Source organism: Lepidochelys kempii, chromosome 2 (genome assembly GCF_965140265.1).
Source record: "Lepidochelys kempii isolate rLepKem1 chromosome 2, rLepKem1.hap2, whole genome shotgun sequence".
Classification (NCBI taxonomy): Eukaryota; Metazoa; Chordata; order Testudines; family Cheloniidae; genus Lepidochelys; species Lepidochelys kempii.
This window is the reverse complement of record NC_133257.1, coordinates 108134706-108155639: the sequence shown is the minus strand read 5'-3', so window position 1 is coordinate 108155639 and position 20934 is coordinate 108134706. Positions and strand designations below refer to the sequence as shown.

Below are 20934 nucleotides of genomic sequence, written 5' to 3'. Positions count from 1 at the left end.
TAAGAACTCAATGCATCAAATTACCCTGCTCAAACTGTTGTTTATTGCAGGCCATTTTGTCCTGTCATCTCCATGACAGAATGTCAAAGCTTTGCTTTCCGTTGCCTTCAGCTTGCAGCATCTGCAGGGATCTGATATGCTACCTCTGCATTACACAGAGGAGAAACGTCAAACAGTCGCGATTAAGGCAGCAAACCAGACAACTTGCAGGCATTGGTAACTTCTGCTACTGCACTGCAGAGATGCTCTGTTAGAAACAGGATTTTGCTCCCCATTCTTTTGTTCACTTCTTTTGGATCTTAAACCATTTGATTTCCCATTGGAATGAATTAGTTTTAATGCATGTTTTTCCCGTTTTACTAAAATGTTCCAAAATAAGTTCAGTTGCATGTGAACAAAATTAAGATTATCCTAAAAATATTAAAATGTGCCTATCGGTAACAGTGCAATACATATGTTTGTGCACAGTGATTTTATTTAGATAATATAAACTTTCCTCAACTGTTAGGAATGCTGTAGAGCAGTGGTTCTCAAAGCCGGTCCACCGCTTGTTCAGGGAAAGCCCCTGACGGGTCGAGCCGGTTTGTTTACCTGCCGCGTCCGCAGGTTTAGCCGATCGCGGCTCCCACTGGCCGCGGTTCGCCACTCTAGGCCAATGGGGGCTGCGGGAAGCAGCACGGGCCACGGGACGTGCTGGCCGCCCTTCCTGCAGCCCCCATTGGCCTGGAGCGGCGAACTGCAGCCAGTGGGAGCCGCAATCGGTCGAACCTGCGGACGTGGCAGGTAAACAAACGGGTCCAGCCCACCAGCGGCTTTCCCTGCACAAGTGGCGGACTGACTTTGAGAACCACTGCTGTAGAGAACCTTTTGGAAAAAATTGAATGTAAAATTAAGGAACAAAATACGTATTTGGGCATGAATTTTATTTTATTCTCCTGTTCCTCCTTTTTGTATTTTTTAAGGGACAAATCTTTAAAACTGAAAAGGAATTGAAAGATAAATCAAATGTATTTCTCTCAAGATACCACCTGCATAGGATTCTCACTGCTGGGTCTCAGCTTTAGGACAATCCTAGGCACTCTTTCCAGTTGCCTTGTCTTTTGCTTGAAGCTGAGACCCAGCAGAATAATCATCACAGGTGAGTAACTTCCTTTTCTCTGTTTATGAGCTGGTGCATTTTTATTTTATCCTGTAAATAAAAACATATTTTTATTTAAGTCACAGCTTACCCTGACATCTCTTTTTGTAAAGTTTCTAACCTAAATAAAAATATTTTGTGTACACATGCCTTGTAGTTATAAACCAAGTCTCTACCTATATGCATCTCTCTCTCATTAAATAGCCCTGTGTTATAGTAAGGTGTCAAGACATAAAAATTATAACCCCTTCATATTCATTCTAATATCATTTTCACACCACGTGCATCTGGTTTGGGTTGTGAAGATACTTTAAGCTGATGAATTTCTGATTGTCCTCACTTAACTGAGGTCCTATTTAAATTCCTCTTTTCAATAGTCTGTAGCTCTTCAGAGTATCAAATTGCCTTGGTTCTACAGATATAGGCAGAATTACCAAACTCAGAAGTTTTTCGGATATGTTGCCATCTTTGTCAGACTGATATGGACTTAGTTGTAGATGAATAAGAGAGAACTACATTTTGAAGGAACTATATGTGTGTTTGATAATACATGCACCAAGAGACATTGCTTTGGGGTAAAAATAAAACTGAAGACCTTCAGAGCCTCATTAAATTTGTCCCTAAATATCCATAGATATTTGGATGGGTTTTGTCATATAACCATGTTTAGTTTCCTGGTCAGTCTTGGTTTAGTCATGAAAAGGCATGCAGTGCTCATTAAGGTTGTTAAATGGACTATTTCTGAGAGGTAGAGTGGTATCTCTAAACAGTTCTGTCTCTATGCCCTTTACTGCAATGTGACAGTCCTTTCATTTATGAAACAGAGTGGAACTACAGTGTGGCAGGTAGTATGGGCAATATTTGCAATAAATATTTCACATTTTATACAGCTGGGGTGTATTAATTTTGTGCTCCAAAAAGTTCAAGGCTTGGATATGAGATCATAGAATGAGATTGCATTTCATAATAATGAATATTTTGGCTCCAAAATTAAATATGACTCATTCATTTTTGCTTTTAATTTCTACAGTCATTAGGGGGTATCTTATCTTCCTCTCTTAACAACATTTGTTGGTTATCAAATATTGCTACATAGAGTAAATACCTATTATAGCACCGATTATCCTGTGAATTTCAATTATTAATATCTAAAAATCAATGTTCTGATTAATGTACAAGATTCTGGTGTCTGTCTCTAATGCAACACAGAGCCTTTGGCTAGATTTACCTTCTCTGCTCAATTTTAAAAGCAAGATTACTCTAGCCATTCTCCATCAATTAAGTAATTAGCTTTTGGGAACTTCAGTATTTCAAATGAACACATAATATTTCTGGATTAACAGGCAGTAAGATTGTCTTGCCTGCTGCTGGTGAAGAAATGGCAAGGAAGCCTATTTTGTAATTGAGAGCCAAAGCAAGGCACATTGAAAGGACGAAGACATGCAAGCATAGAGCCATATAAGAGCAATGGGTGAAATTCACGTTATGTAAAGGTAGGGTGACCAGGTGTCCGGTTTTCGATTGGAACACCCGGTCGAAAAGGGATCCTGGAGTCTCCAGTCAGTACCGCCGACCAGGCCGTTAAAAGTCCAGTCGGTGGAGCTACGGCAGGCTAGCCCCTTGCGGAGCCACGGGGTTCCATGCGCTGCCCCTGCCCTGAGCACCGACTCTGCACTCTCATTGGCTGGGGACTGCGGCCAATGGGACCTGCGGGGGCGGTGCCTGCAGATGAGAGGCAGACAGTGCACAGAGCTGCCTGCTGCACCTCCACCTAGGAGCCAGACCTGCTGGCCACTTCTGGACTGCAGCATGGAGTCAGGACAGGCAGGAAGCCTGCCTTAGCCCCCCCGCTGCTCTGCTAACCGGGAACTGCTGGAGGTAAGTCCACGCCCCAACCCGCTGCCCCAGGCCTGAGTCCCTCCCACACCCTGAACCTCTCTGCCCCACCCCTCAGCCTGGAGTCCCCTCCTCCACCCCAAACCCCTCATCCCTGGCCCCAACCCAGAGCCCTCATCCCCTCCTTGTAGTGAGCAGGGGGCAGGGCCTCAGGGAAGGGGCAGGGCTAGGGTGTTCGGTTTTGTGCGATTAAAAAGTTGGCAACCCTATATAAAGTGCCAGTATGAGATTTAAGTAATGTATAGTCCTTGTGTGAGGAGCAAGATGCAGCATTGCTACCTTTACTCATCAATACTGGTCTTTTTCTAAATAGAAATGGAAACACAGAAGTTGTGTTTTCACCAACAATCATGACCTTTCCACAAGAATGGAAAGCCATGTTACATGTCTGTGCATGAACAAACTCACATTTTAAATTTAAATATGTTTTCTTCAGCAATCTGCAGTGGAAAAATCTTCATCATTCTGCGTATGACACTTTTGGAAGACAAAGAAAAGCCTAACGAGATGCTGACTGGATATGTTTGGATAGAATTTTAAATTAAGCCTGTGTGTATCTGTGTGTGTGTGTGTATATACATAGATATTATGAATATCTTATATTTACGCTGGAGAGAAGACGATCTTCAAACAAACAAACAAACAAACAAACTTGTGTATATCTAGCTTAAAAATGCTAATCTTACATTGCTTTCTTTATGTGCCTACAGTAATTAAGCAGACATAATGTAACACACAAAAGCATTTTAGACTTTTATTAAGGCTTGATGATTTGATTTTCACATTTTAAATCTCAAATGGCTCATAACTATTGTCATTCTATAGTAAAAGCAACTTTTAGAGAAAAAACACTAAATGTAGGGCTAAGAAAAAAAAGGCCTTTGAATTGAAAGCAATTCCTGAAATGCCTTTTTGACTAATCAAGCACATGAATGCAAGTGTCTATCCTGCCTAACGTGAAGCTTTTAATAAGTCAGACAAGCACTGCTTGCATAGATTAATTTATGATGATGTTTTCTTGAAGTACTGTTAATTGTATATTTTTTGCTTCATACTCTAAATGGCTCTAATTTAATAGACTACTTCAAGTCCCTGCAGTCATGCTTTTGGCTTGTTACATTGCGATCAAAACAGATATTAAGTGTTTTTTATTGAATTGTGACCTGGTGATTAGAGAAAGCCTTGCAGTGTGTTAGTTATAACTAAACACTTTGCCGAAAGGTTGCATGATAAATAGCATCTGGCTCAGACTGATTTTAAGATTGCATTTAAGATTGCATAGAAGAAAGTTTGAGGGTAGAGGAGAGAAACCTTGTCAAATCATAATACATGGCTGATGCCAACATGTCAGTTTCTTGTCAACTAAAAGATGATTTAGAACAACAAAGAACAATGAATGTATGTACATACAGCCTGAACATAATAATCCAGGATATCGCATTATCCTGGAGAGCCACATGCCCTATATGTAAACCATTAGTAGTAATTAATTTCCAGCAATCTAACCTGGGACAAATCCAATAATCTTGCAGACCCTGACAAATCAAGTTGTTGTCAGGATGACTGTACATCTTTGCCTGCTGGGGAACACACTCACACTCTCTCCCCCCCCACACACACGCACATTGAAAACGCTTACTCTACCATTCTAAACATCAAAAAAAATTTGACACTGTTTACTGAGAACCAAATTTCTGTTGGTTTCAGATGTTTTCAGGGATTGAGTTTAAGGGGATTATAGCCTTCAAATGTTTTAACACTTTTGGAGGATGATGTGGGGGGTGGGGTCTGTCCATCTCTGAGCCTCAGGGATTGCAGAATTTTGATACCATCTGCTGTTGGATTCTAGTGAGGAAAAAGGGATCAGACAAGCCACCAAAAAGCTATTACATGGAAAAGAGAAAGCCCTGGCTATTCAAATCTAGTCAGATTTTGGGGGTTAGAGGTGAGGCATATTTTGGAAAGATTGAAGATAACATTGATCCCTCTGTGTCAGCCACAAGTTGGAGGAACCTTAGTTGTTGTTAATATTTGTATTATCATAGCACCTAGAAGCCCCAATCATGAACCGGGAGCCTGTTGTGTTAGTCACAGTTCAAACATAGAACAAAAAAATGGTCCCTGCACTAAAGACCTTCTAAGTATAAGACAAGAGACAACAGGCAGATACAGACAGATGGAGTGTACAAGGAAATAAGACAGCATAGGTCATCATGATACGCCGTGATCTCAGCACACCAGCAGCCTAGCTGTTGTCATGGTTTTTTGATGCAACACTGCACAGGAGAGTTTTAAGGAGGGATTTGAAGGAGAACAATGAAGTGACTTGGAAGATGTTTAGGGGGAGCTTTTCCCAAATGTGAGGAGCAGCATGGGAGAGGCATGAAGATGCGTGTTTGAGAATTTTACAAGTGGGTGATGGAAGCTGGTATCCTGGGCCGATCAGAGACTGGAGTTAACTTCTCAATACTGATGAGAGATTATATGTAAGCTGGAGATAGGGCATGAAGGGCCTGGAAAGTGAAGACAAGTATCTTATGTGGAAGGATGCAAAGAGAGTGATGATATGGTGGAAAAGTTAAGCTAGAAAATTATCTTTGCAGCAGCATTCTGAGGGGTTATGAAGTGGGCATGATTGCGTTTGTCAAGGCTGGAGAAAAGGATGCTGCAGTTGGCATTCAAATTAACCTTTATAATTGACCTTTAAAGTTATATGTTGGCTGCAGGCCTGGTCACTCAAAAACAAAATAGAGAGAGAGATGTGCAACATTGGGTGATGTCTTTTTCTGTCACCTACCACTCCCAGTTTTCTAAATTATGGTTTGTACAATCCAGGATTTACTCACAAAAGGCTGTTGTTAAAGGTAGAACATTTACTACAGCTTCAATTAGGTACTGGGGTAGTTTTCACTGTTGTAGTACAGGGGCTGGATTTGTGTGGGATTGGATAGACTAAAAGGATTGGTGTTACAAGATGCTCAGGAAAGATTTTCTTTATTTTTCAGGAGTTTCCATGTGACACTGATTTGAGTCTTATGGCCCAGCAGTAAGCCATTATTTAAGGATGGCAAATTGCCATTACAGTTCCATATGTTCAGTATGTGACATATCTCCTCTGATAAAGTGGTGGAAGGAGTCCCTGTGATTAAGGCACATGAGTGGGAGCCAGCTGATTTGGGTTGTATTCATGGATCTTCTGCAAACTTCCTCTGTAATTTTAGGCATACCTCAGTTTTTCCACCAATAAAATGGGAATAATAGCAATTTCCTCACAGAGGTGTTGAGAGTCTCAATATTTGCTAGGTGCTTTGGGATCTTCTGAATGGAAAATGCAGTATATGGAAGGGACAGTATTTATTTATAATCTGGGCCAGTAATCAACTCCTGAATGTTAAGATGGGAAGCACAAACATAGCCAAATGTGTCTTTAGTGACTGCTCAAGGGACCCCTAAAGTAGAACCAAAATTGTACATTGTGGAGCACTTTAAGTCTGTGACTTAAGACAGGCGACTTCTTACTGGAGGTGGCTCATGACATTTTTCATTGTATTTTCAAGTGTGACCTGTATTTTCAAGTGTGACCACTCACTTTCTGCTCCCGATACCCCCTGTTGGCTGTTAACGTCGTCAGGTGGGTCTTCAGTGGCTCAGCCCTCTGGCTAAGTCACACAGATTCTAAAATGGATGAACCCCTTCCGAGTTAACACAGGTCCTACAAGGACTACCGCTCTGCCTTTGTTGGAGTCTGCAGCCGTGTCTCTTGGCTCAATTCTCAGCCTCTTCTGGGCTAGCTTTAAGTCCATCCCTACCCTGTTATAGAGCAGTGCCTCCAGGGTGTCCTCCCTGGAGAGACTTTGTCCTCAGCGGTTCTCACTGTCCCAGCACTCCAGCCAGGTCACCTCACACATTCAGTCCCCTTCTGGGGGGGCCATCTAACAAAGTTGAATAAATGGTTGGCCATCTCTTGGGTCTTCAGCCCTGTCCTTGAGCCCTTTAAATTCTAGCCCCTTTCTTGGGTTTCTAAACAACACTTGTTCTTGGGGCTTTGACCACTCTTCCAGTAGTGGGATCCGGGCCCACCCATGGTGACCCTACAAATAGCAGTCATGTGCTGTTTCCTTTAGTAATTACTAGTGCTGTTCCCTGGGCCACTTCCAGGAAGCCCCCTTTGCTTCACCGTAACCTTACGGCTGAAGTTTTCTCTCTTCCCTACTTGAGCAGGGTCTCTCCCAGGGTTCCTTGCCTTGAGAGTTTCACAGTCTTCCTCACCCTTCTGGTCTCAGCCAGCAACTGACCTGCTGAGACCCACCAGCTCCTTTTAACTGAGCCTGCTGTGCTCTGATTGGCTGATTCCATGCAGCCTTTCTATGCAGGCCTGGAGGGACCCACCTTCACTGCTCCTTTCTTGGGGTGGAGTGTGGTAGGACCCCACAGCCTTCAGCAGAGGGCCCCGTCAGAGCAATTTTTTTCTTTCCACTTTTTAATATTTATTTTCCTACATCCCAGTATTTGTGTAGGATAACAAAGTGAATGCATATATGGTTTAAAAGTGGGAACAGTTTGGTTAATCTACATCTTAAATAGTTCTGGGCCCCAGTAGTATATTCGTAATATAGCATAGAATACAAAGCAGCTCTGACTATGGAGCTGCATGGAGAGGGCAAACTTAGGACCTGCCTAGCCTATTTATGTCAAAGCACTGATTAAATGAGAATAGGAGAAATACTAAGATAAAGACCTTCCTTCTCACTTGCTGTCATGTGCTCATATATCTTCAGCTTTTTATTGAAGCCCAAAAGTTTATTGCTTATTATTTTAACATAATGACCTAATATATTTTTAGGTTGTTTTGCTCAACAAAAATTGTGATGATGAACAAGATGGGTCAAGTCCTAAGAAGTGCTGAACACCAGTGGCTCACATAATAGTTAGCACATGTTAGAAATTTGCCCAGTGCATTTTGTTGTTTTTGATGTAGATTTTTGAAGACAAAATAAACCTTCAAAATTAGTCTTGTGTGAATATTTGTAAATGTTCTTTGGCAAGCTCTCTCTTTGACAGAGAGTTCCAGGCTGTAGTCCTGATCTCTTGCACTCACATAAATATGCCAGATACCACACATATCCAATGGCACTCTGGCACACACTGATCAATATACACTAAAATGTAACAACAGATTGAAAGTTGGTTGAAGAATATTTTACCCAAATCTAATCTTAAAAGTGGGAAAGAATCATCACTTGAGTCATGTCAGAACTCTGTGGAACACTGTTCCAACATATTTTGGGGGGAGCAGGGATGCCTTTCTGGTATTTCTGATCATTGGAAATCTAAAAATATGGGAATTTTCATTAAATCCCTTTTTGAAAAATCTTCCACCCCAGCTAATTGTAGGATTCCGGTACTTCTCTTTTGAGGACTCAAGCACCAGGAAAAAAAAGTTACTTTGCCTTGAAAAACACATATTGAAAACAAAACAAATAATAAATATCTAGATACCAGTGTGATAGGTGGATTATAAATAAAACAGGTAGATAGATTTCTGCCTTTCAGTTACCCTGGTTGTGGCTAAAGTTGAAGGTTACAGAGAGAGAAGAGAAGCTTGTGGAATTACTGGGGGGTTTTTTCTTTTGTTTTTTAAAGGGACTTTTAAGTCAATTTGTAACCTTCGGGCTGAAATCAAAGGTGCTCTATAAAAACATCCGTTTTTTCTTTGCTGGAAGTAGCTCCCACACAGAATCTAAGGGCAAAGAGGGGCTGCAGTGAGCCAAAGCTGGGAACCATGACTGCCAGCATCACATGGCACCAGGCACTTGCAGACCTACAGGTTCCAGAAGCCTCCAGAGCTTTTTAATTCATAATTAATTGTACATTAAAAAGTTATTTATTTTTTTAAATATACAGCTAACGGGCCTCTTTTACTTTAAAGGTATAATTCTATTCCAAATTAAAAAGAAAAATCTTAGATTGATGGAAGAGACCAGTGCATCTCACTGACAATGCAGGATTGTTCCGTGCAATAAGTTTTCTAGTGTTTTGCCCAGCCTAGTTTTAAACCTCCCAAATAATGGGACTCCCTTCATTTTCTTTGAGACAATTCTACAGCTAAATATCTCGTTCTATAGGAGCTACTCCTAATATCAGCCTACATTTTCACTTATTTAATTACTCCTAGATGTACTTCCCTGTTCCGTTCTAATTAATTCTTTTCCATCTTTAAGAGAGTGAAATTTGCTTTGGGATACTCCTTCGAGCTGAGCGTGCTGTTTAAGTGTAAGATATTGTTATTAGCCACACACCTCAACATCAGAAGGAATGTTTAGGTTCCAGGGCTGTGTGGCATTCTTTTATGTGATGCCACTGCAAATTCAGCCCCAAATCAGGTTAGTCTTTTTTCTATATCACTTTGCAAATTCGCAGCTAATCTGCTGTCCACCCACCAGGTTTCTTCAGCATTGCTGCTTTACAGATTTCCCAGGGAGCATCTGTGTTTCAGATTCTTTTTTTCTATATAGATCAGCCTGGCATTTTGAGGAAGTGAATCATATTTTTATTACTTTCTGTTCATATTTCTAATCTTTAAAGGTTACACTGATTTACTCATTAGTATTTGCATCTCCTCCTAATTAATCTGGAGATTTCTTTGACATATTGTTTACACCCTTTTTCAGATTGTGTGTGAAAATGTTGAATAAAACTGGTTTTAACACTGATACCTGCAGTTTCCCAACTGACACCTCCATACAGCTCAAAATATTGTAGTTCATCGTTTTTCTTTCTTAACAGCCCTTCAGCCAGTTTTCAGTTTAAGCAAGTGTTCTTGTCCAAGTCTACTTAAAGTATCATGGAATAAGATTTTGTGGTATACTATTGCAAATCATCATCATTTTCTCCTTTTTCCAATGCCAAGATTGAGTGAAGCCAATTTCTGTTGGTTTCTTGGTTTAAGTAAGTATCTGGACTCCCAAATCTAGGCCCATTTTACAGATGCGGAATTGAGACACAGAGAGGCTAAGTGACTTCTCCAAAGTCACACAAGAAGTCTGAGACTGAGCAGGGACAATCCATCAAATGCTTTTCCAAAATATAGTTATTACATCTGTCGCCTTCCCTTCATATTGTAAAGTTGTCCAAAAAAAAAAAAAAAAGGAGAAAAAAAGGATCAGATTTGCCTTGCAAGGTGTATTCATCTAAATGTATGCTGCTTATTGCTCATGCCTCCATAATATTATAATCTTCGCAATTATCTCTCAATAAATTTTCAGTTATTTTATTTCAGATTGAAGTTTGACTTCCAAGAAAATAATTGAGAGGATCACAGTTCTTTAGAATTTTGTGTGGCAAATTGCTAGCACTACCATGATGGGTCTTGCGCTTTCTCTTCTTGGAGGGGGTTCAGGGCACCATTTCTGAATTGGAGTATTAACTGCCCCACTTGTGTCCTAGTGGAGAGGGAGGGACCCGGGCCCACCCTCTACTCCGGGTCCCAGCCCAGGGGCCCTAGGGATAGCGGTAAACCACTTGAACTAGCGGTTCCTTCCCCTGAGCTACTTCCCTCTCCTGCCCTTCAGCTTGTGGGGCTTCCTGCCCTCCCTCTGCACAAACCAGGTGTCCCTTTACCTAGGGTCTTGGTCTTCTTAGCCCACTGCAGCACTTCTCCAAACTCTCCTCTGCTTCCCTCCAACTGTTCTCTGCTCCAACACCAATCCACTCTGCTTCAACTCCTCCAAACTGCTCTCTGTTCCAGCATCGATCTACTCTGCTTCAACTCCTCCACTTGTCTGTTTGAAGCGGGGGGGGGGGTGTTTATCAGGTGACTGGCTTCTGGTGCTTTAATTGGCTTCAGGTGCTTTAATTAATCTATAGCAAACTTTCTTCCCTCTTCAAGGAATAAGGCTCCCTTCTAACACTCTCCTGCTGCCCACTGGCCATGCTGTATCACACTTGTTTTAAAAATTGAATCATTAGGTAGAAAGCTAGTGCTTTAGTATCCTAGGGAGTGTGTCATTGCGACTAGCTGTTTTACACTTTTGAATTTTCCAAGTTGAAATGTTTCAGGTATTTCGTTATGGACTATGTATCTATAGCTGTTTTTGCAAAGCCTTCATTTCTTCATTTCCTAATTGCCCAATCTTCTTTTCTTTATTTTTTAAAATTAACTATTTTGAACTGCGTAACAGGTTGTGTGCATGCTGGGATGCTGGCATAGTTTGAGTGCTGAAGACATTTTCCACCTTCATTTGTGTTTTTTGCTGCTCACCCAAGGTTTGCAAATACATCATGAACCATGTATTCTGTCTTGTGATATATGTAATGACCACATGACATATATAATCCAAAGGGCTGGTCAGGCCAATCCTTGGAGAGCTTGAAATGAAGAAAAAGACTACAAGTCACAAAATCAGTTGTCCTGAAAATGCCAAATACTGAGACTAGAAAGGGAAAATTAAGAAAAGGAAAAGAGAAGGAAGACTGGAGAAAATGCAACAGTATTGAGGAAAACTATGCTGCTGCTGTTGATTCCTTCATTCCACTCAAATTCCAGAGATCGTTACTAGAGAGTGTTGCTGCTTATGCTTGTGGCTGAAGAAGACATAGAAATGGTGATGAAGTGCCATAAATGTTTTCGATTTGTCATTTAAACAAATAAGGGACTCATAAGCAACCACCTCATTCTTTCTCCACATTAGCTGCCATTCCTCAATATGAAAGATTTTTGCAATTTTTCCAGTGTGGTTGTATGCTTCACATTGTGCAGTGCGAACCTGGTATCCCCTTTAAGTAAAAAGGAGGCTTTTCGAGCATCAAATACGTGTAATTTGATATTTGGAGAAAGCTTAATCAAATCGATAGCAGTTATCACATTAGTTGTTTTAAACATGTCTGTGAAAGGATGCCTTTTCACATAGGATCAGAGCATATTCCACCACTCAACACTACCAGAGCTATCTCAAGTAAATTAAGACCAATATTATTCAGTCAGGAAGAGCATCTGAAATAGTCTGTTGTGTTTTCCACTGTATGGATATCATGTTGTCTACCCAATTTACCTGGCAAATTTCTCCATATTAGCACCAAATTATAAATAAAAAGAGAATACCAGATTAGTGACATCTCAACGAGAGAGACCCCATTTCTGGGCAAATTGTATGAAAATGCAAGAACTGTGTTTGAGATCTTAATTGAGCTGGTAACTCATTTCTGTCCAATTACTCCCAGAGCCAAATTAACATCTCAAATGAATCCTCCTACAGATTTTATAACCCACCATGGTCTGTCACTTCATAGTGAGTAGTTCTTTTTAAATTACCAAAAACTGTTAATTACCTGGAAAAATAACTTCTAGCAAAATACGGATGGCTTCTATTCCATATGACTGTTCTTGCAATAATCGGCTCTACTGGTCAATTAAACGCTTTGAGGTTTATTCACCAAGCAGGGGACACATCATTGCTGCATGAAGGTATTGCTTAATTATTCCATTTAAGACTGGATGGAAGAGGGGTCATTAAGGGTTTAAAGCTTTCATTTAGATTTATATGGCTTGCAAGTATACTTATGAAAGACAAGAGCTTTTCTCTTTGCATAAATTAGTTTAAAATCATAGATTTTTGAGTGCTCTTCAGAAGGTAAATGAGATCCTGATTAATTTTAGTTCTCCATTTGCAGGACATAATAGTGAACTAAATGTAGACTGAAATCATGAGTAAGTTGAGAGAACCATCATTTGAGAGTTATGGGAATATATCAGATGAATCTGCTGAACATGTGTTTCTTTCATGAGATACAGCCAAATGTTTAGGTTTCCAGTCCATATCATAAACTGTGTACATTGTCCATTCTGCCTTCTGCAGAATGTCCTCAGCGTGTGAAAACCATCATTTTAAAAGCTTTAAGTGGTCAGTGAAATTCCAAGAAAGCAGGGAAATATGTGGTGGTGTTTTTTATACAGAGATAATCTATCACTTTAAAATGTCACATTTTTATGTCTGATTTATTACCATTACATTAATGTGTGGAGCTCTTGTGGGATTCCAAAGCAGTTGCATTTACAGACGTAGAGTTCCTCAAATCAATGCACCCTGCAGAATTTCCTATTTTAGGTATAAAGCTCATTAACCTTTCGTTATAATACTGCTCTTTTGAGATAACTTAAGAAAATCTAAATTAAAATCATGAATGTTAGGTCCGTCAAGTATAAAATTAATGAATGACAGGGTTTTCTGACCTTAATACAAGTGTTTTCCATCTCTTCTTGTAAAGTGCACAGGCTGAAATTGTGGAAAAGCAGCATCACTTGCCCCACAACCTCAGCCATGCAGAACACAATGCCATCCACAGCCTCAGAAACAACTCTGATATCATAATCAAAAAGGCTGACAAAGGAGGTGCTGTTGTCATCATGAATAGGTCGGAATATGAACAAGAGGCTGCTCGGCAGCTCTCCAACACCACTTTCTACAAGCCATTACCCTCTGATCCCACTGAGAGTTACCAAAAGAAACTACAGCATTTGCTCAAGAAACTCCCTGAAAAAGCACAAGATCAAATCCGCACAGACACACCCCTGGAATCCCGACCTGGGATATTCTATCTACTACTCAAGATCCATAAACCTGGAAATCATGGGCGCCCCATCATCTCAGGCATTGGCACCCTGACAGCAGGATTGTCTGGCTATGTAGACTCCCTCCTCAGGCCCTACGCTACCAGCACTCCCAGCTACCTTCGAGACACCACTGACTTCCTGAGGAAACGACAATCCATCGGTGATCTTCCTTATAACACCATCCTGGCCACTATAAATGTAGAAGTCCTCTACACCAACATTCCACACAAAGATGGACTACAAGCCGTCAAGAACACTATCCCCGATAATGGCACGGCTAACCTGGTAGCTGAACTTTGTGACTTTGTCCTTACCCATAACTATTTTACATTTGGGGACAATGTATACCTTCAAATCAGCGGCACTGCTATGGGTACCCGCATGGCCCCACAATATGCCAACATTTTTATGGCTGACTTAGAACAACGCTTCCTCAGCTCTCGTCCCCTAATGCCCCTACTCTACTTGCGCTATATTGATGACATCTTCATCATCTGGACCCATGGAAAAGAAGCTCTTGAGGAATTCTACCATGATTTCAACAATTTCCATCCCACCATCAACCTCAGTCTGGTCCAGTCCACACAAGAGATCCACTTCCTGGACACTACAGTGCTAATAAACGATGGTCACATAAATGCCACCCTATACCAGAAACCTACTGACCGCTATTCCTACCTACATGCCTCCAGCTTTCACCCTGACCACACCACACGATCCATTGTCTACAGCCAAGCTCTGCTATACAACCGCATTTGCTCCAACCTCTCAGACAGAGACAAACACCTACAAGATCTCTATCAAGCATTCTTACAACTGCAATACCCACCTGCAGAAGTGAAGAAACAGATTGACAGAGCCAGAAGAGTTCCCAGAAGTCACCTACTACAGGACAGGCCTAACAAAGAAAATAACAGAACGCCACTAGCCGTCACCTTCAGCCCCCAACTAAAATCCCTCCAACGCATTATCAAGGATCTACAACCTATCCTGAAGGATGACCCAACACTCTCACAAATCTTGGGAGACAGGCCAGTCCTTGCCTACAGATAGCCCCCCAACCTGAAGCGAATACTCACCAGCAACCACATACCACACAACAGAACCACTAACCCAGGAACCTATCCTTGCAACAAAGCCCGTTGCCAACTGTGCCCACATATCTATTCAGGGGACACCATCACAGGGCCTAATAACATCAGCCACACTATCAGAGGCTCATTCACCTGCACATCCACCAATGTGATATATGCCATCATGTGCCAGCAATGCCCCTCTGCCATGTACATTGGTCAAACTGGACAGTCTTTACGTAAAAGAATAAATGGACACAAATCAGATGTCAAGAATTATAACATTCATAAACCAGTCGGAGAACACTTCAGTCTCTCTGGTCACGTGATTACAGACATGAAAGTTGCGATATTAGAACAGAAAAACTTCAAATCCAGACTCCAGCGAGAGACTGCTGAATTGGAATTCATTTGCAAATTGGATACAATTAACTTAGGCTTGAATAGAGACTGGGAGTGGCTAAGTCATTATGCAAGGTAACCTATTTCCCCTTGTTTTTTCCTCCCCCCTCCCCCTTTCCTCAGATGTTCTTGTTAAACCCTGGATTTGTGCTGGAAATGGCCCACCTTGATTATCATACACATTGTAAGGAGAGTGATCACTTTAGATAAGCTATTACCAACAGGAGGGTGGGTTTGTTGGGGGGGGGAGAAAACCTGGATTTGTGCTGGAAATGGCCCACCTTGATTATCAAACACATGGTAAGGAGAGTGATCACTTTACATAAGCTATTACCAGCAGGAGAGTGGGGTGGGGGGAGAGAAAACCTTTTGTAGTGATAATCACCCGTTTTTTCATGGTTTGTGTGTATAAAAACGTCTTCTGTATTTTCCACAGTATGCATCCGATGAAGTGAGCTGTAGCTCACAAAAGCTTATGCTCAAATAAATTGGTTAGTCTCTAAGGTGCCACTAGTACTCCTTTTCTTTTTGCAAATACAGACTAACACGGCTGTTACACAAAAATCTTAGGTTTCAGAGTATGTTATCCATCTTCCTTTGTGCAGCATGCCTACTGTGTAAAATACATCATCTTGAAGGAAAAGAACTCTCAAGAATTTATTCAGGAAGCTTTTTTTTTCCTTTTTGTCAGCTTCCTGAAAATTTATAATATACCCCTTTTTTTAGCCATTAGAAAAAGAATGAAGTTCTGAATTTGTAGTTAATTTAATTTTCTTCCCAAAGGGTTTAATGAAATTAATCATTTATTTTCAACCACCTGAAACTAATGCATGAGGAATGGAAATCAGTTTCAAACCATTACAGGTAGTGAAAACAAGTACATATAAAGAAACGCTTTGATCTTTGTTTAAGCTGGTTTTATGGAAATAGTGGAATAGTTGAGATATCAGTCCCATAAAAGACAGTAAAATTACTTATGCAATTACACTGTATATAAGTAATATACATACAGAAATTTTAAAAAATATTGTTAATGCAATATTAAAGTTGAAATAGGAAACCCTAAATCAGAAAACTCCAATATCTAAGGCAGCTCCCACAACCAGTGTTAACTGAGTCATGTTGTACAGTCTGTTATTTTAGTGTATACATGAACATTGTATCGTGCATTGAGGTTTCCATTAGTTAACAGGAAAAACAGGAATAGAAAATTCTATATGAGTAAAACTTGTCTGAGTGAATGTTGCAAGAATAACTTTGACTTTGAAATTTCCGATTTTAACTGCTTGATAGTTCAGTTCAGTCTTAACATTGCATTAACAATAGTTTTTAAAATTCGATTTACTTGTTTATTTAAATGGGGAAAGAAATCATAGTTGATTATTTTCGCATACTAGTATGTGTGTTACGGTGCAGTGGACAAAAATGCTGATTTACTTTTTGGTGCTGATAGATGCAAAATTAATTTCTGACTTCTAGTGTGTGTCCTTCACTAACAAATCTGGACTCTAAGGGTAGGTCTACACTACCCGCTGGATCGGCGGGTAGCGATCGATATATCGGGGGTCGATTTATTGTGTCTAGTCTAGACACGATAAATCAATCCCCAGGTGCTCTCCCATCGACTCCGGAACTCCAATGCCATGAGAGGCGCAAGCGGAGTCGACGGGGGAGCGGCGGCAGTCGACTCACCGCCTTGAAGATGCCGTAGTAAGTCGATCTAGGTACGTCGACTTCAGCTACGCTATTCTCGTCTTACATCGACCCCCCTCGCCCCTGCCGGTAGACCAGGGCTAAGTTGGTTTTGGTTAGGAATTGTTCAATAGGAGGAGTTAAAATGATGCTAAGAAGGCATTTATTACTGAATTTGTTTATGGAAATATAAGTGTCAGTACAAAATAAACATTTCTTACTACATTCCAACTGTAAGTAGCTTTTTTGTTTAAAACAATAATTTTGTTTCTTACAGGATTGAAAGGTCACTCATGGTAATAAGCTCTTTCTCTCCATGGTTCTAAAAGTAATTTATAAACATTAATTTTCACAATACTCTTATGAGACAAGTAAAGAGGCAGAGAAATGTTAAGTGACTAACCTAAGATTACATAGTGAGTCAGTGCCCACTATGGCTAGAATTGAGGAGTCCCAGCTCTAAATGTGGGTATTTCCATTAGGCTTGCTACTTGCACATGAGCTGTGCCATCTCCCAAACATTTTGTGAACTTCCTTACTAGCTGATAACTTTTATCCATAACTTTTTCACTCAAGCATCTTTCAGGCCTAAGTTATTTCAGCAGCCTTGTTTGTTTGTCTCTCAGCAACCAGAATTTGAAATCAGATATCCAGTAAAAGCAGAGTTCACAGGTCAAATACAAGGCTAAAATTTGCAAAACCAAGGAAATAGGTCAGTCCCTCTAATTAAAATCGAGTGTTTCCACAAACCTCTGTACACATATAGTGCTAGCAAGAATGAACAAGATTGTTCCTGTTTAATACTACAGTAACTCCACTGAGGTCAAAGAGTTACTTGGTTTTTATGTAGGTTGTAGTGAAATAAGAATCTGGCCCAGCAGGTGCCCTTTAATTTTGTTTACAATATGTTTGCACAGTGAGGGTCTGGTCCGCTTAAGGCCTCTGAGTGCTATGGGAATATAGATGATAATAAGAAATGCAGTTTTATTATTATTTATCTAATACAACATTTGTTAATTTTTGAATGTTATGTGTAATCTGTGTTCACTGTTCTCACATTTAGGAGGACTGGTTTTATTGCGATTCAGTAAATGTGCTGTTTCAGAGGCAAAATGGGCTTTTAGTATATTAGTCTTTCTGGGCATGTTCACATGTTAAAAAAGTGTGCAGGATGAGGCAAGTGTAGATCTCTGTCTGTCTGTGTGGATTTTTATACTACACCACTCACTATTGTGTCTGAGACCCTTACGTTCTGGGTGGGGAGAGGAGGAGCAGCATTAGGAAAGTAAAGAACTGGGATGGGGAATAGATTCCCCTAATCTTTGCCACTGTTTGGTTGAATCTCTGGGATTCTTTGAGCATCCAGTTTAATCTTTCTCTGTCAGCTTCAGATTAAAGGAAAAAAGATAGAGGCAGTGTGGTCTTGTAGTTAAGAGATTGGTCTGGGATTCAGGAGACAGAAGTTCCATTCCTGGTTCTGATATAAACTTTATTGTATAACTTTGGGCATGTCAGTGCCTCTCTCCCTCCTCCTGCACCACCCCATGCCTCAGCATAAAATGGGGATAATAATACTGGAAGTGAAAGCTAGACAAATTTAGACCGGAAAGAAGATTCAAATGTTTAACAGTGAGAGTAATTAACATTGAAACAATTTACTGAGGGATGTGGCAGATTCTCCATCACTCTAAGTTTTTAAATAAAGATGAGATTCCTTTTAAATAAAGATGAGATTCCATAGATTCCTATGTCTACCTACAGCTTATGTCAGCAGGACTTGTATTGCTCAGGGGAAGTGAATAAACAACCCCCCTAAGTGACATAAGTTACACCGACATAAGTGCTGGTGTGGACAGCACTATGTTGGCAGGGAGCTCTCTCCTGTCAGCATAGAACATCTTCACCAGATGCACTGCAGCAGCGAAGTACATGTAGACATGCCTTTTGTAAGAGACATATGATGGCTTGGGCCTGATGCAGGAATTCCTAGGTGAAATGTTATGGCCTGTGTTATGCAGGAGGTCAGACAAGATAATCATAATGTTCCCTTCTGATCTTAAAATCTGTGGAACATTCTAGTGGTTTGATATAGATAGATAAATAGATATTCACATTTTTGATGTAAATTTGGAACAAAGTTTTTTTTAGCTTATGTAATATCTAAAAATATAGGTTAACTTTAGAGATGAGAAAAGGCAGTAATTTGAAATGTTTCAGGTATGCAGTAATGATGTTTTACCCATCTTTGCAAAGGACTTTGAGATGAAAAGTGCTATACATGTGCTAAGTATAATTAATACACTGATTATTGGTGTCAATGTTTTTTTAAGAAAATGTAAAAAGGTTCCTTTATACACATCAGTGTCAAAGTACAGAAATGTGGTCATATATATTAGACTCTACAATGTCCAGTGGTCTAGATAAAGACCTATCCCCACAACACTATTTAAGCTCTCGTTTTTTTGTGAACTTTTTTTTGAGTCAAAAGGGGGAACGGCAGGTTTTCAGTCTGCGGAAGAAAGGAGCAATGGAGCTAAACAGATTGAATCAATTTAATTAAGATCTGCAATGCTCAAGGGACTATTATTTTTCCTTTAAAAGTGTTAGGCCACAGCATAAATAAAATGAAATACTCCATATTCACGAATGCCAAATGGTTTAAAGACCATATATGGCTGTGCTATGCTGTTGAATTTGCTTTGCTAAGTGTGTCATATCACCTAACCTTTATATTTTCACACATTATAGTCTTTCATATGATACCAGCCTAGTACATTTATTTCTGATACTAAGGTGTCAGACATTGAATAAACAGAAACTCTCTTACAAACATCCTTAGATGTCCTGCTATTTTTTAACACATTACACCATTTATAAACAGAGTGTATTATTAAAACAGAGAGGCTAATAACTAATTATTGTAGTAGCAAGATTTGAGCAATCACATCTGTAGTCACTAATAAAAGATCTACAATCTTTTTTTAAAAAAATTATTTTTGTTCCTTGCACTCAAGAGGCTATATCCATTTTGAGTCTGCCCATATGAGCAGAGGAGAGGCACACCATTGTCCCAGGACAATACTCTCCTCTTCCATAATGAAATCCCAATAAGGTATTCATTTACACACTCCTACAGACCTGTACATTTTTTGCTCTGGGAATACTAACAGAGAAACAAAAAGTCTATGCAATAAATAGATGAAGTACAGCTGTGGTTTCTGGGTGTCCAAAGGGATTAGTTTGTGTAATGCCATATTAATTTTTTTCGAGAAGCTTAGTTGATCTTCACAAATATTTATCAGCTGCTGAAATGCCACATAACAATTGTAACTGAAAATAACTTGCCACTTTTCACAACTCTGTAATTCAGACATCTAAGCATTTCCTATATAGGTGCAGCTTTTTCAGTGCTTTTATGTCCCAGGAAAATATATATTATCTCCATATATATCATACTTGCAGCTTTGCAAGGTAAAAAATAGTCATGATATTTATGAAGTCTCATAAAACTGATGCAATTAAAATTAAATGGAAAGGAAATATATATGTGCCTCACTTTGCCACCAAAATCGACCTTTTTTTCACAAAGTGAGTCTAGAGTTAATATATACAAAGCAAATAAAACTGAATTGTGGACTCTTAGGTGACTCTTTCATGCTATCATTAAAAAAACTACATGGCGTGGCTGTAAAATATTTAATATGAAAACAAAAGAAAGTTTTGAAATGGGTAAGAATTTAGCAGCTTTGAGTATCATATTATCCCTATTTTACAAATGGGGAAACTGAGGCACTGAGATACTAATTAGCTTTACCAACGTGTCACAGTAAATCATTGAGTTGGCAAGACCTAAAACTGGGAAACACTCCTGATTCTCAGTTTAGTGTCCTATCCCTTCTAACAGGGCTGTGCTCCTAAATGTTCTCCTTGGCACTCTTCAAATGTGTTCTCTTTTATGTAATAATTTACATCAACTATAATGTAGGCTCCATTGAGGAATCTAAAGTAAATGCTGATGCATAATATTATTGATTGTACTTTGTATTGTACTTTATGCAAGAATCATCCAGATAGTCCATTCCCACTCCCTGAACTGGGACCATCCCCACCCCCTTTTCCTACAG

The 20934-nt window shown here is 39.9% G+C and overlaps 1 protein-coding gene across 2 annotated transcripts in view; it reads left to right on the top strand.

Moving 5' to 3' along the window:
• CDKAL1 (CDKAL1 threonylcarbamoyladenosine tRNA methylthiotransferase) overlaps positions 1-20934 on the top strand; it is a 664051-nt gene that overhangs the window by 581086 nt on the left and 62031 nt on the right. The window contains exon 14 of one of the 2 annotated variants that reach the window (XM_073331896.1): positions 13298-14817. The exons of the other annotated variant lie outside the window; for it this stretch is intronic. Within the exon in view, the coding sequence (XP_073187997.1) occupies positions 13298-13309 (12 nt within the window). The 3' untranslated portion in view covers positions 13310-14817. Of the gene's footprint in view, positions 1-13297; positions 14818-20934 lie in introns of those variants that run through there. 2 annotated transcript variants of the gene reach the window in all.